At 40.1% G+C, this 14,007-nt stretch overlaps 1 protein-coding gene across 2 annotated transcripts in view; it reads right to left on the bottom strand.

Annotated features, from left to right (window-relative positions):
* Nucleotides 1-26: 26 nt before the first annotated feature.
* Nucleotides 27-14,007, bottom strand: part of LOC100304467 (peroxisome proliferator-activated receptor alpha) — a 34,749-nt gene continuing 20,768 nt past the window's right edge. Inside the window, exons 4-7 of one of the 2 annotated variants that reach the window (XM_023955646.1) lie at nucleotides 12,952-13,090; nucleotides 7,901-8,100; nucleotides 3,385-3,838; nucleotides 27-3,314 (exon numbers count right to left, since the gene is read on the bottom strand). In XM_023955646.1, the coding sequence (XP_023811414.1) occupies nucleotides 3,070-3,314; nucleotides 3,385-3,838; nucleotides 7,901-8,100; nucleotides 12,952-13,090 (1,038 nt within the window). In that variant the 3' untranslated portion in view covers nucleotides 27-3,069. The remainder of the gene's footprint in view (nucleotides 3,315-3,384; nucleotides 3,839-7,900; nucleotides 8,101-12,951; nucleotides 13,091-14,007) is intronic. The other variant, XM_023955647.1, reaches the window with a different exon arrangement.

Genomic DNA, 14,007 nt, shown 5'->3' with positions numbered 1-14,007 from the left:
GAGCCTTTTAAGTAATAAGAACAAAGTTTGTTTTAAAACAATTTTATTTGTAAATCCATTTAATGTCAATTCATCTTTTTGTTAATTGACTAAATACACATTCATCAAACATTTACAGTATTGTTATCAAGCCACAGTACACAGTGACATCACATCTGAAGACAATGTCCATCTCTTCTCAATATGACACTTGGGCCAATGAAACAAACTATTCTGGGGGGAAATCCAATATGTAGTCCCTATGACATCTGCCCCGTCACCAGGTAACATCATCTATCAGTTTTGGAAGAAAGACAAATACAATTATTATACGTTTCTGCTAAAATTGGTGTTTTTCTGCTGCTGGACAACACTACAACTCATTTAAGAGTTGGACAGAGAAGGAAAACCAGTACCTCTCTATGTCCTGAGCTAGCTTTAAGGAAGACGATAACATTCCCTGATACAAGTTCAAATTCCCTTTTCTGCACATCTACAGAAACACAGACATGATTCATGACAAAACTGGCATTTCTACCATCTGCTCTTATTTTTGTCTAATTTTCAACCATTAAACTTTACTTCTTTGTGAAAATGATGAATTGACTTCATCAACAGGATATGTTCAGAAATCCACAAACTCTTCCTGTCCACGGGAAGCTGCTGTGCCATTGCAAAGCTATAGGTCAAGCTAAAGACACCCACTTTGACCATGTCTGTGTAAACTTTACATCTTTTTTTATTTATTCTGGCATTTACACGAACGAAGGCACAAGTCTTTGTGGTTCCCTGCCAGGCCGATCCCGAGACATGCAAGGAGAAAAGCGTGAAGCGTTTACCCTGGTGTGACCAGAATTGATCCGTGTGTGGAGGCAGCTTGACGGTCTGTAATCTATTTGTGGCAGAACAAAAAAAATAAAATCACCCCCCCCCCAAACAAAAACAAAAAAACAACAATCTGGTGAGTTAGTGCATTATAGCAGCAAGTGAGGAGAGTAAAGCCAGACAGAAACTGTATGTTCGACGTATACAGCATCAGCTATAGCTTGTGATGTTGTGGCAAATTGAGTGCAATACAGATTATCCATTAATCTGGAGTGATGTATAGGAAAAAAAATAGATTGTTAGAGAGAAAACGGAACACTTTGGGGTGTTAAACGACAAATCCCAATGAAACGATAACTTTTGATAACGTGGAAGGGGGAGATCAATGAGAAAGTTTGAATTCTTCGACCTGAACTGCTCAGTGCAACTTTGCAGAGACTTAGTGTGTTTTTATTATTTATTTATCCCTTAATTCAGATGGTTAGTGGGAGCTCAAAACTGTGCAATTCAGAGTACCAGTTGCCTAGATACACATCCAATCTATTTACATCACACTCCTACACTGTGGATTTGAGAAGCGCCGATCAGATTTACTCAAAGATTTGATCCTATTTCACATTTAGGCCAAAGCCACATTAAAAAAAATGAGAATTTCACATGTTTGCTTCTTATTTTCATTTTCTTTTTCAGTGCATCAGACAGTTTTTTCCCCAAACTTACAGTGGCTGTGTGTAGAAAGCTTGAAAAACGTGAAAATATTTAGTCCATCGCTAAAATTACCATGGGTGTTTTTGGAACATACTGGATTATTTTCCGCTGTGACTGCAATAGTTTGGCTCCACTAAATCAAATGAAGGAAAATATAAATGTTATTTAGGGCAAAATGACCCTAAACAACTTCACTCCTGACTGACGGTGACTGTAGCTTTTCAAAACCAAACAAAAACCTCGTCCTTCTGACAGTTCTAGAAAAAGTTCCTTTCTGGCAGAGGTGCTGAGCTCGGTTGCATACGATTGGACAGGTGGACCTTTTAAAGTGGCCAGTGCACAAACCACTGGAAAGACAGAGACGCATGCAAATTTAGAAGAAACCAGGTGAAAGTCTCCATCAGGTTTATCATCGACAAATGAAAAACAAAAAACAGTGGTATGGTGGATGCTTGAGGTAATCTGGCTTGACATTGCACTTTCTGTTTCCCAGTGAGGACAGCCTCGCAGCAGATTCAACAACTTCTGTGGGGATTTGTTGGATCAGTAGCTATTCTCTCACACTTGTGTCATTCCAACTCTCCAGGACTTCTGTAGAAACACTGGGAAGAGGACGTTTAAAACAACCATTATTGCGCTCATGGAAAATTGCTGAGTCATCATTATTCAATTCAGACAGCCGAAGAAGTGTTTTGTTTTTTTCTTTTGTGCTGGGAATTTCCTAGATATTATAATTAATATAATTAAAACAATTTTAAATTGATGAACCCACAGGTTTGTACCTTTCTCTGGATTGATAAACCTTTTTATGCAGGCAAAATCTTCATCAGCTGGAGGTGATATGAGATCAAAGAAGCAGCTGATAGCAGAAATTATTGCTTTACATGATTTCTTTTACATTGCGTTAGCCCTTAAACTGGAAGAGGACACAGGAGGAGAGCCTTAAATCTGTGTCGTCTAATAAAGAGGTATTTCATGGACGTCCAGTTTAGTCAAAGACGGGTGTCAGAGTCTTCCTTCCAGAGAAAAAGAACCTCAAGCCGAAACTGCTTTTCAAAATGATTATTGCTATGAAGTTTCTGGACCAGTTTGGACGGACTTTAGTAAGGAAGGAAATCTAATCTTTTGAAGGAAAGAGATTTTTGTCCTGGTGCTGAGAACGGCTGCGGCGAAGAACACTACAGCGTGCTGCGTCGAGGTGAAAAGGCTGGCGGACTGGATTCTGAGAGCGTCTGCTTGGCTCCGAAGCAGCGGCCCTCCTGTTGCTGCCTCTGAAGTGGTTTTCGGCGCTCTGGACTTTATCCGAATATGGCTCTCTGCTCCTCCACATCCATAGAAAAGACTGCTGGAGTTGGTTTTTCTTTCCTCCTCGTCATATGGCTCAGAGACAGACGGGGCGACCCAGCTCACCTCCAGTTAGCTTGTCAGGGTTTGGTCAGACATTGCGTTCCGGCGTGTCTAAACGAGTCCAGCCAACCAGAACTCTTGCGGTGCTGGAGACTGAACTGGTCGAGCAGTGCAACCTCTTTTTTTACATTTTTTCCCCCCCTACAGTCCTCAGTACATGTCTCGGTAGATCTCCTGTAGCAGCGGGTGCAGCGACGTGTCCTCTGTCTTTTTGATCTCCTGCACCAGCTGAGCATGCTCCGTGACCAGCTGCCGGAGGTCAGCCAGTTTCTGCAGCAGCTTGGGGAACAGGAAGGCGTCGTCGGGGTGGTTGCCCAGCAGGTGGAGCCGCAGGACCTTCACGATGTTCTCCTGCATTGCATCGATGTGCGCCACATTCACCAGGCCAGGCCGGTCTAAACAAGAGGGTTCATTGTTTATAAGAATGCTGCCTTCAGGTTTGCTCTGCGAGTGCGTCAACCTCACCTCCACAGCAGATGATGGTGGCTACGAACAAAGCCAGGTCGCTGTCGTCCAGCTCCAGCGCATTAAACTTCATGGCAAACTGGAATTTGGGCTCCATCATGTCGCTGAACGGTCGGCGCAGGCTTTTCAGGAACTCCCGGGTGATGAAGCCCGAGCCGTACGCCACGAGGAGCCCATCCTTGTTCATGCTGGAGGCCAGCAGGGCAAAGAGAGCTTCGTACACGCCGTACTTCAAAAGAGTCACCTGATCGTTAAGGTCCAGGGCGGCAAAGCCCGGCACGGATTTGGCGAACTCGGTGAGCTCCGTGACGGTCTCCACCGACGTGCACTGGCAGCAGTGGAAAATACGGACTTCGGCCTCGCGGTCCTTCAGCGCGCCGGTAGAGCCCACCATCTTGGCCACCAGCGTCTGCTCTGCCCGCTGCAGCGTTTCCATGTCGTGAATGACGAAAGGCTGCGAGCAGAGAGAAAACGCCGCTTCATGAGCCAAAACTATGCAGCAAATTGACAAACAGTTTGACAGCAGCATGTTTGAAAAACACTAAACCATCAGTCATATCAGAACTTTGGAAAACGTGATGAACCACACCACAAAAAACTGGAAAAAGCCAAAAATTCTAAAACACTAAATATTTTGAATGAAATAAGCAAAAAGGAGAAAAAACACCAATGGTTTAAAAAAAGCTTTTACTAAGATTCCTTATTTTAAGACAAAAATTCCAGTCACTAAAATGTTTTTTCTTTTTTGCAATTGAAAAACTTTTCTTAATGCTTTTTTTGCAGAACAGAAAATAAGACAATTTTTCTTGAAACTTTTTACTTTTTGCAGTGCACTAATGAGCAAAAGAACTTTAACCAAAGAGGAAAAACATTCAGCTGCAGTAAAACACACTAAACAATTTGGAGCAGCTCTGGTTAAAGTCCCCACAGAGGACGGATCACAACATCGGACGAGCATCAGCTGCTGCAGCGCTTCATGCTCAGGGTGATGACGGCTGCTATAAGAGGAGGCCGGGGGAACAAGGAAAAGTATGAGGAACGTGACGCCCGGCCGGCCGCTTCATCCTGAACTTCTACGTCAGCGCAGGACCTGCCCTCTTCTGTTTGAGCGGCAGAGAAAGTGGAAGCAGACGGCGGGACATGACGCCCCCCACATGTCCTGTCCCTGGGAGACTTTGGAAGGGTGGCAAACGAGGACATTCACATTTGAAACAGTTTTATGGATTTATTGCTTTTTTAAGTATTTGGGATGCTTAAAGAACCTTGTTTTGATGATTTCTTAATTTTTTTTTTATCAATAATTATACTGATATCGACTCCAGAAGATGGAGGGGAAAGCTTTTTGCTGCCCCCACCCCTAGCTCCGCCCCTGGAAGCAACGCCAAGATGCTGTACTGATTTACAGAAGTTCAATTTAAGGCTTTTGAAGACATTTTACGAAATTAAAATGTAATTTAAGGTGGTGTGTACGAAGAAAATGAACCAAACAGCCAGAGTCTGCTGTTTTTTGATCTACATGTCGATTTAACCGCCTTCCTCCCCATTGTGCCTTCGTGCAGTCAGCTTCATAAGGGTTTTCCACAAACTGGTTTTAACCATAACAAGTCATTCAAGCTGTTTCTCCACGAATTCCCATTTTCCTGCACCGACGAGCATGAGCTAAATAGCTAACTGAGGTCGAACGATCCACGACCAGTTCACGACCTTCTGACACAAAGCATCCAGGAAAAAAATGTTTTTGTGACAATAAAAAAAACCTACAAGACTTTGATGACACTTTGATGCTTTTTAGGGCCTTATTTTAGTTCAATAAAATAAATAAGACTTTTTAAGGATCAGCACCCACCCTGAACAAAAGCATCATCAAACACATGAAAGCATTGATATTTCATTAAAAAACATACATGCACATTTTAAACAAATGCAGCTGACACAGGCTTTAAGCTTCAAATACACACTTCCAGCTCTGCCAATGTTTGTATCAGCATTAAGTAGTTAGTACTTAAAACAAAAGGCAGAACTGGAGGAAAAGTCAATGACTTTAAAACTGTGCAAAACAAGGAGAACTTAAGAGTTCATAAGCCCGTTTGCAATTTAACTTTACATTTTCCAAATGTTTTTAGGAAGCATCAAGGCTTGTAGAAACCTACATCTCCCACAGAAAGTATGACAAAGACACCAAAAGACAAGCTAGCACAACTCCTACAAATCGGTTTGCAAAACAGAGTAAAACAACAAAAAAAACCTTTAAAGATGCAGACGTGATAGAGTTAAGTCGTTCACTTATGGATTTGCTCAATTTTAACAAAAAAAGTCCAATCAGAGATTTAAAGACAAAGAACTTTTTTTATTCTTTTCCTTTGAGTTGTAGCATTTAATAAAAGATATTTCCTCAACACACAATGCTCCTGTCTCCATATCTATCATATTTTTCAATTTATGATGTTTGATTATTTTGTCTTTCAATATTTTACAAAATTTAATATGCTTTTAAGTTATTTCACATTTTCTACCCTATTCTTCAACAGAAAAATTATTTTTGTCCTATTTTTAGCAAATTAAATATTATCCTGAAATTTAGTGTTAGCCTACAAAATAAAATCTTTTCCTATAGGAACCCCTGATGATCTGTGTGGAGACCTTCTCCTGAATCTTTGGTGTACATCTGTAAGGCAGGAATAGCTGGGACAGCAAAACACACAAAAAAACCAAAATCAAACAGCCATGTTACTGTGTTACACACACATCCTTAGCCTTTGTGCTGTCTTGTGGGGTCATCTAGACCCACTAGACAGTGCGCTGAACCTTTTCTCTTCAATGATTTGTGATCTTCACTGGTGTCCATGGATTACATGAAAACTTTCCACCTTTATCCACCTTTGTCATGGTAGGGAGAACACATCAATGTAAGGGTGGGGTCATCTGGACCCCACAAGATAGGACAAGCTGCCAAGAAATCTTATGATTGTCCAAAATGTTACTGACGGTTAACAGAAGCCCTTGCAATATCTGCTCTGTACTCATTGAAACCCATTACAGTTGTCCCTTGCTATGTCATTTTTCATGGTTTCGCTAGTGTTTTTTTCTTTCTTTTTTTTAAACAGTGGATTGTGTTCTTCTCCCTGATTAGCTGCAGACCACTGTCAATCATCTCCGTACAGATGTGTTCATTTAGCCAAATTTATATAAATATTCGATAAGATATGAACAGATATTTATTTCCATTCTATAATACTGGAGAAAAGAGTGAAAATATTCATGTCTGATTGAGAAAGGTGTTTAAAGTCAGAAGTGAGAAGTTTACAGCCTTAAACAACTAAAATAATTGTAAGAAAAAAAGAGGTGATTACTTTGTGGATTTCGCCTATTGTAAATTCTTTCTGGAATTTAACCCAAATAAAAATAAAAAAAACTTTTGTTTTCTTGGACATAGTTTCTGCAGAGCAGCAGGAGTTCTTTAGAAATTCACTTCTGCGTTGTGTGCGGGACTATTGGCTCAGAGTAACCCCAGCTTCCTTTCTCGTCACCCATAACTAGGCTCACTTTTTATACGCTCTCCCTTTAGCTCCCACCCCCAACCAGACATTAGCAGTGCAACAAAAATGGGGCTATCCAGCTGTATAGAGTCAGATGTCAGCTCAGACAAGGAAAATGAAGACGTACATGAATCTTTTTGTCATCAGAATGGAGCAGAGCAGAGAGCTTGTGGCACTACGTCACAAATACAATCAAAGTCATTTTTTTGTCTGCTGCCGATTCACCACGATTTGAATAAAGAAATACTTAGAAATGCAACTTTAATCTTCATTTTCTTTATATGTCCTCCATCATTAGTAAACTGCTACAAGAACATGGTAAAAACATGATTTTTCATGGGAGTGGGTCTTAAAAGATGTCTACTGGAAAAACTGAAGAATGCTGAGCTGCATTGAGATGATTTGATCAAAAGCAACCTTTTTGATAGAACTTTGAAAAGTTTGTCACCAAGCATAACGTGGACATTAAGAACAAGTTCTTGAAGTGAAAGTGGATCAAACAAGTACAGTTCAAACCGGGTGCTTTATAGGTTTTGCAGTCATTTGCTCTGATTTCCGGATGCAGATTTTGGCCCATCTGGACCATAAATCCTGTCTTCCTTGAGCCTGATCTTGTTCTGCTGTTTTATTAAAATCAAAATAGAAAACTTTTGATGTTTTCTTCAAGCATCCAGAGTTGGAGAGCAAAGAGAAAAAGGGAAACTAGAGAAAAAAATGTTGGAATTAGAGCCTCAACCAACTCTTTGAGCCAGCAGACTTGTCGTCATCCAGCTCTTCTCTGCTGATGAAGTAAGTCCTCTCGTTGCCTGTTGAAAATTTCCCGATGGTGCAGGTCATTATCAAACGCTCAGACATTTCAGAGGGAGTCTTTCCAAATTCTAATTCGCAACACAACATGAACATGACCTTTGAGGCAGCACCTACAGTCCAACACACAAAACCCATTTCACTCACCAACCCACTACTTTTAATCAACATACAGGGGTGCTGGTCTTGCCCGTGAGAACGGTCCGAGCCTTGGCCTTGGTCATGTTGAAGTTCTTGAGGTAGGCGTCATAAATCTGCTTGGCCAGGCTTTTCTGATCAGCCAGCTGGGGATCCTCCACCTCTCGCTCACCTACCACCATCTCCGCCTTCAGCTTCAGCTTCTCCGACTGAGGCATCCTGCCGAATCGAATGGCTGTGGAGAGAGGACAGAGAAGTTTGTGGGGGGCAAAAAAACTGAAAACTGGAAGATTATTCCCTAAATACAACACATGCAGTGTAACAGATCAATCATCAGAAACATCAATCATAATAAACACACTTGAAATCTAATTTTAAAAAGAGAAACACTCTGATTTTATAGGCGACTGTCCTCCAACAAAACAAATATTAAGCGCAAGTATAAAGTGGTGTGGCAATGCAACAGACTGGCGATCTGTTCAGGGTGTTTACTGCCTTCACCCAACAGTAGCTGGGTTGATTCTAGCAGCCCTTTGAAAGGAATTCAACGAGTTCTAAAGATCCATGGATGATTAAAGTAGTGCATGAAAGTTTGTGAGTTCTAGAATTTTTATGCAAAAAATATAAATAGTTCCAGGAACAACAGACCATGATACTACCACCTTGTTTCACATATGCTATAATCACAGTTTTTAATTATTGGCTGTAGTAGATGAACTGGGTTGTGACGTCACCCATAGAAAATGAGGCAAAGTCCTTCACCATTGCTTCCTGATACGGACGCCGCCATTTTGAAACTAGTCGACGGTGATTGGTCCGAGTCGCTCTGAGTCATCGTATTTATGGCAATGGCGACAGTAGTTGCCATAAATACGATGACTAAGAGCCACTTGGACCACCATGTTGAAATGGGATGTACCATTGTGTCCGTATCAGGAAGCAATGGGACATCCTATTTTGGAACACAAGAAGGAAGGGGTTGGGCTGTCCATTACTTTTACAGTTATTGGTTTTAGTGTACTTTGCTCCTCCTACAATTGTTTGACTCCACTAGTGAACATCTCAAATTTTACTTGCATGTTTTCTAAGAATATAGTCTTTTTATTTCATAAATGTTCCTTAACATCCAGTGATCTTTTTTTGATGAATTTTTTATTTATTTCTTTATTTGGTTGCTATTTATTTCTTTAATTTGAGCTTCAATTTCTTGAGTTTATTTTAACTTTAGTCTCATTCAAAGCAGTAAAGACACTAAAGAGGGTGATTTTATTTTCATGTGGTCAAAAGGTGTCAATGTATGCTACAGCACCAGTTCTGGAAAGACTGGGATGTTTTTATAAAATCAAATAGAAACAGAGACCTTAAAATCACAAAAGACAGCATATCCTCTACAACAAAACACAATCAACAGAACAAATTGAACTCTTTTATCCTCTACATAAGCTCCTTTTAAGTCCAGTGTATCTTATGGATCACAATATTCGAAACAGGATGACAAATAGACAAAAGGAAAGTAATTTTAAAAAAGTTCAGCGGGAAGAACATTAAGGCCCGTACACACCGGGACAAATTTCGCCGGCAATTTTTGCCGACGTTTAACGCCTCGTGACTAAACAAAGGGCACCAATAAGAGTGTGCACACCGACGCGAAAAAACGCCACGCGTCAAAGCGTCAAAAAAAAACCTGCCTCGGGTTCGTTTTTTTTTTTGACGCCTCGCGTCGAAATCTATTCGACCAATGAGAATGGCGCTTTTGCACACGTGTCTGGAGCTTCTGAAGTTACAGTAAAACACAACTTGGGGGCGCTCAAACACAAAACTGCCTTGCTGAGCACACATACCAGCGAAGAAGATAGACGCCGAGTTGCATCTACACAGCCGCGAAGAAAAAATGACGGACATTCTTAAATATCCCCTTACCAAGTACCAGTTGGAGCTACTGGTGCTTGAAATATTCATGTTTTCTTTGTATTATTCTGACAAGTGCGTAAATACTTGCTCTCTTCTTCTGAGTGAAAAGCGACTTTAAGAAGCGTAAAGTTGCGCAGCGCCACCTTGTGTAAAGGAGTATTTCTGTTTACATTAAGCGCCATCTAATGTCAGGGAATGAAATTGCATGTTCGCTCGGCTCATCGTCAGCGAATATCGCCTGGGTGTGAACACAAAAGACGTGGCGAATAACGCCTGGCGAATATTCGTCCCGGTGTGTACGGGCCTTTACAGCACAACTCAGGTTCATTGATAGGCAGATCGCATGATTACCTATAAGAGCTGATTTATTGATACAGAGGGTCGCAGGAAAAGCTCTCAAATCTGTCAAACTGTAGCTTTAAATTGGATCGACAGTGTCTAACAACATAAAAAGAGAAAATTGGAGAAACTTCTATACTTAAAGGACAACTTTTACAATTTATTAGACGGCTCTCAATACCCGGAAACAAGTTCCAATACAAAAACTTAAGACGCTTTTTTAGGTTTCAGGAAATTATTAATGAAATCAGGATTTTGACTTGCAAAAACAACAAATAGAAGCTGTTTTTTCTTTACAGGAAAGGGGGCTATTTTCTCTGATGAGCTGATCCTATTTACTGATGATCACGATTAGGCTAACCTGTCTTTGACCCTACTTCACTAGTCTAACCCTTTAAGACCTAATGCAACATATGAGTCCGCCTATGCTCATGTTTAAAAGGGTGCCTAAGATCTTAATGGATTTAATAGGCACAAGCTGGTGCATACACACACACACACAGACATATACAGACATACACAAAGATCTAAACCAGAGCAGACTGAGTGGTGGTGAAACAACAGCATGGTAGCTCATTAGATTCCTGTTCACAAATTGGATAGAGATCATCAAAAAATGCCTGGGCAGGAGCCAGGTCTAATAAGACGTCTACAAGTGGCCGATGCTAAGCTCAGCATAAGTCACTTCCTAAGGAGTGGGGAGATAAGAGTGTAAAGGAGCAAATACACAAGACAAATGTGAGTGGAAAACAGTCTGTTGAACAATCTGCTTTAGACGCTGCGCTTTTAAATGGCTGAGACGTGATGAACACTAGACAAAAAAAATAGGTTACACTACCATCAATTTAGAGAAAAGGTGTTTTTTTTGCTAATACACAGTTAAAAGTTTTTAAAAAATGTAATTCCTAGTTTGTGAAAAGAGCAAGGAAGTTTCCATTATCTGCCCACATTTTTTTTGTCAATATTGTCCTCTTAGAGCTATTTTATATTTCCTGGAGCTTGGAAGGTTTAATTGATTTAATAAAATTAAACCTGCAAAAGAAAAACTGAGAAGGAAACTAAAATGTCATCAATACTTTGACAAATCCACAAAAGTTCAGCTCCTTTGTGGTTCGACAGTGACTTAGGCTTCATCAGATCAATCAGCACTAGCTTCAAATATGCCTCTGTGTGCTTTGAGGTCTCAGTTTCAATAATATGAAGGATTAATGAGCAGGAAGGAGGCTTTTCAAGAACTCATTTAACTAGAACAGGGGTTTGACGTCCGGAGCCACATGCAGCTCTTTTATCCCTCCATTGTGGCTCTTTAGCTTCAAGGAAAAATGCTATAAAATTGAACAAATATTTGTAGTTTTAGTGCATTAAGTTTTGTGTTTTGATTTCTAACACCTCAGATAACTAAGCAAAATGATGGCTGCACAACAGTACCTATTTAAAGTTCAGAGGTAAAGTCCTTAAAGTATACTGTATAATTGTATTTACACGTACAAATATTTTTTACATTGGTTTGTTTTATTAATAATGTCATGTTTATATTTGATAACAAAGGCGCCCCACAGTCATAATGATAGAAAATATAATCTTTGACTTTCTTGCATTTTTGATTCAAGTAAATCTGCTGCTCGTATTTGATATAGGATATATTTTATTTTGAAAGGAATTTGTACGTGCTGCTGTCAAGGTAAAATAAACTGTTATATATAAAAAAATATAGCACAGTTACTATTGAATTAATTTACATTTTTAAAAGCTACATTAAATATATAAATGGCCTAATGATCACAAAATCAGAAATAAAGTGTATTTTTCTGGGCTGCTGGGTTTCGGTCAGTAAGAAACTGACCTAAATGGCTCTTTTAGCATTGAAGGTTGCAGAGCCCTGATCTAGATAAAGTAAAGTTTATGGTCTAAAAGTTTGACCCCCTTGACCTTTTTAGTAACACAGTCCCACCCGCATTCCTCCCAACGCCTTAGCTGAGAGAAACGGGACTCTGAACTCAATCTGGGTCTCAGAGCCGTTTGTTTTACAAGGTGAAGACATTTAACAGAATTTCATGCTTCATCACTTCTGTATTACAATCGGTGACAAGCAAGGAAATGGGAACCCATAATAAGGTTCTGGAAACATGACACTCAGGGGTTGGGGTGGGGGTCATTGCTAATCCCAACAGGCCTAACTAGAAAAACTGAGAAAACATTTAACATTAACAGAAAAGGACTAGGACTTCAATGTGAATGAGCTCATTCTTGTGGGATGTGCTTTGCACCAAAGTGCAACGCCTTGTTAGTAAAGTGTTGCACTTCAAAGCCGCTTTTCCCGCAACAGCTAATTTACTAAAGCACATCGGCGCAAAGCTGCTTCTCTCTGCTTGTCTCTGCTTCAGAATTAGCTGGAATTACGTTAATTGTGTAAATGGTTAAAGAATTACAATAGTTAAAAGAAAGTAAACACTGGAGCTAAAGCTCTGGCGTTAACGGGTTAAACTTAACCTTCATCTATGGATATTCTCTCTGGGTAATCCAATTTCCCTGTTCAAAAATAAATGTCTGCTTTCAAACACTGAATTAATACAGTTTATCCTTGATTTGGGATAAAAAAAAAGGAACAGAATGGAATGCTGATGCTTTGTAGAGAACCTGTACCAGACAGAGGTTGGATCTATTCATGTTTGCGATGTTTGGTAAGCAGTGGCTTCAAGGCTAACAGCCACACAGAACTGTTCTTTTAAGGCAAGTACAGCAACAGCAAACCTCTGGCGTGCCGGTTGGTTCCGAGTGCTCTAAAGACGTGCTTACCGTGGATGATTAGAATGACTCTAAACTCTGCTGAACTCACCATTGTGGGACATGCCCACTGCCAGGCACTTTTGGAAGCGGCAGTATTGGCACTTGTTGCGGTTCTTTTTTTGGATCTTGCAGCGACGCTCACACTTGTCATACTCTAGCTTCAGGCGGATGGTCCGCCTAAAGAAACCCTGGAGGAGCGGAGCAGAAACACTATCACTGTCATGACCACTCAAGGATGTACCAGATCAGATTGAACTGTTCCTTTAGAAGCTCACACACCCTGAGGCAGAACAAATGAACAAATGAAACTGTAAACATTTGTAGTACAATGATGAAAACCAGTCTAAAACACTGTTTCTACATTTGCTTGTCCCCTCTTACAAAGCCATGAAAAAAAAGGATACTTGTGAGGAACAGATGGAGCAAATAAGATACTTTTGCTTTGGTCAAATAGCTCTATGTGGCATCAGAAAATAGTTAATAAATTCCTAAAAATCCTTTATAGTGGGGGATAAATTTTTGGAAGTAACCCATTCTAGAAGAAGAGGTCTGTAATGTTTGTAATAGATACACTTCAACTGTGTTGTTCCTGGTCTCCTTCGACAGCTCTTTGGTCTTGTTTTACAGATAACCAGTTTAAACAGGTGACTTTAGTACAGGAAGGATAGAAAAGCTTCTTGATTCTTTAACACAGAGATGTCACCGGCGACGTCGAAATAACACGTACTGTAAATCTTTGACCGTTTACGCGATCAATGTAAATCAGCTGATTCTGGCGTGGAGAAAAGCGGCTTTTGCAGCACTTTACTAATGTAAATTGTTACATAATGGCACAAAACCACTTTTTATCAGAGGTAATCAGCTGATTTACATTGATTGCAAAAATAGTTAAAAAGTTATGGTAGTTGAAAGATTTCTGCGGTGTAAAAGGGTTAAAGAAGTCTGTGAGGGACAGAATGCTTACAAATTACTTATTTTCCGCACCATTTATTTTTAAATTAAATTTTTTTCCGAATTCTTTTTTTGTATTCCATCTCTCACAATTAAAATGTACCAATGATGAATCGTACAGACTTCTCTTCTTTTTAAATGGGACAACTTGCAG

The sequence above is a fragment of the Oryzias latipes genome, chromosome 6, assembly GCF_002234675.1.
Source record: "Oryzias latipes chromosome 6, ASM223467v1".
In the NCBI taxonomy this organism is placed as follows: domain Eukaryota; kingdom Metazoa; phylum Chordata; class Actinopteri; order Beloniformes; family Adrianichthyidae; genus Oryzias; species Oryzias latipes.
This window is presented reverse-complemented; position numbering and strand designations above follow the sequence as displayed.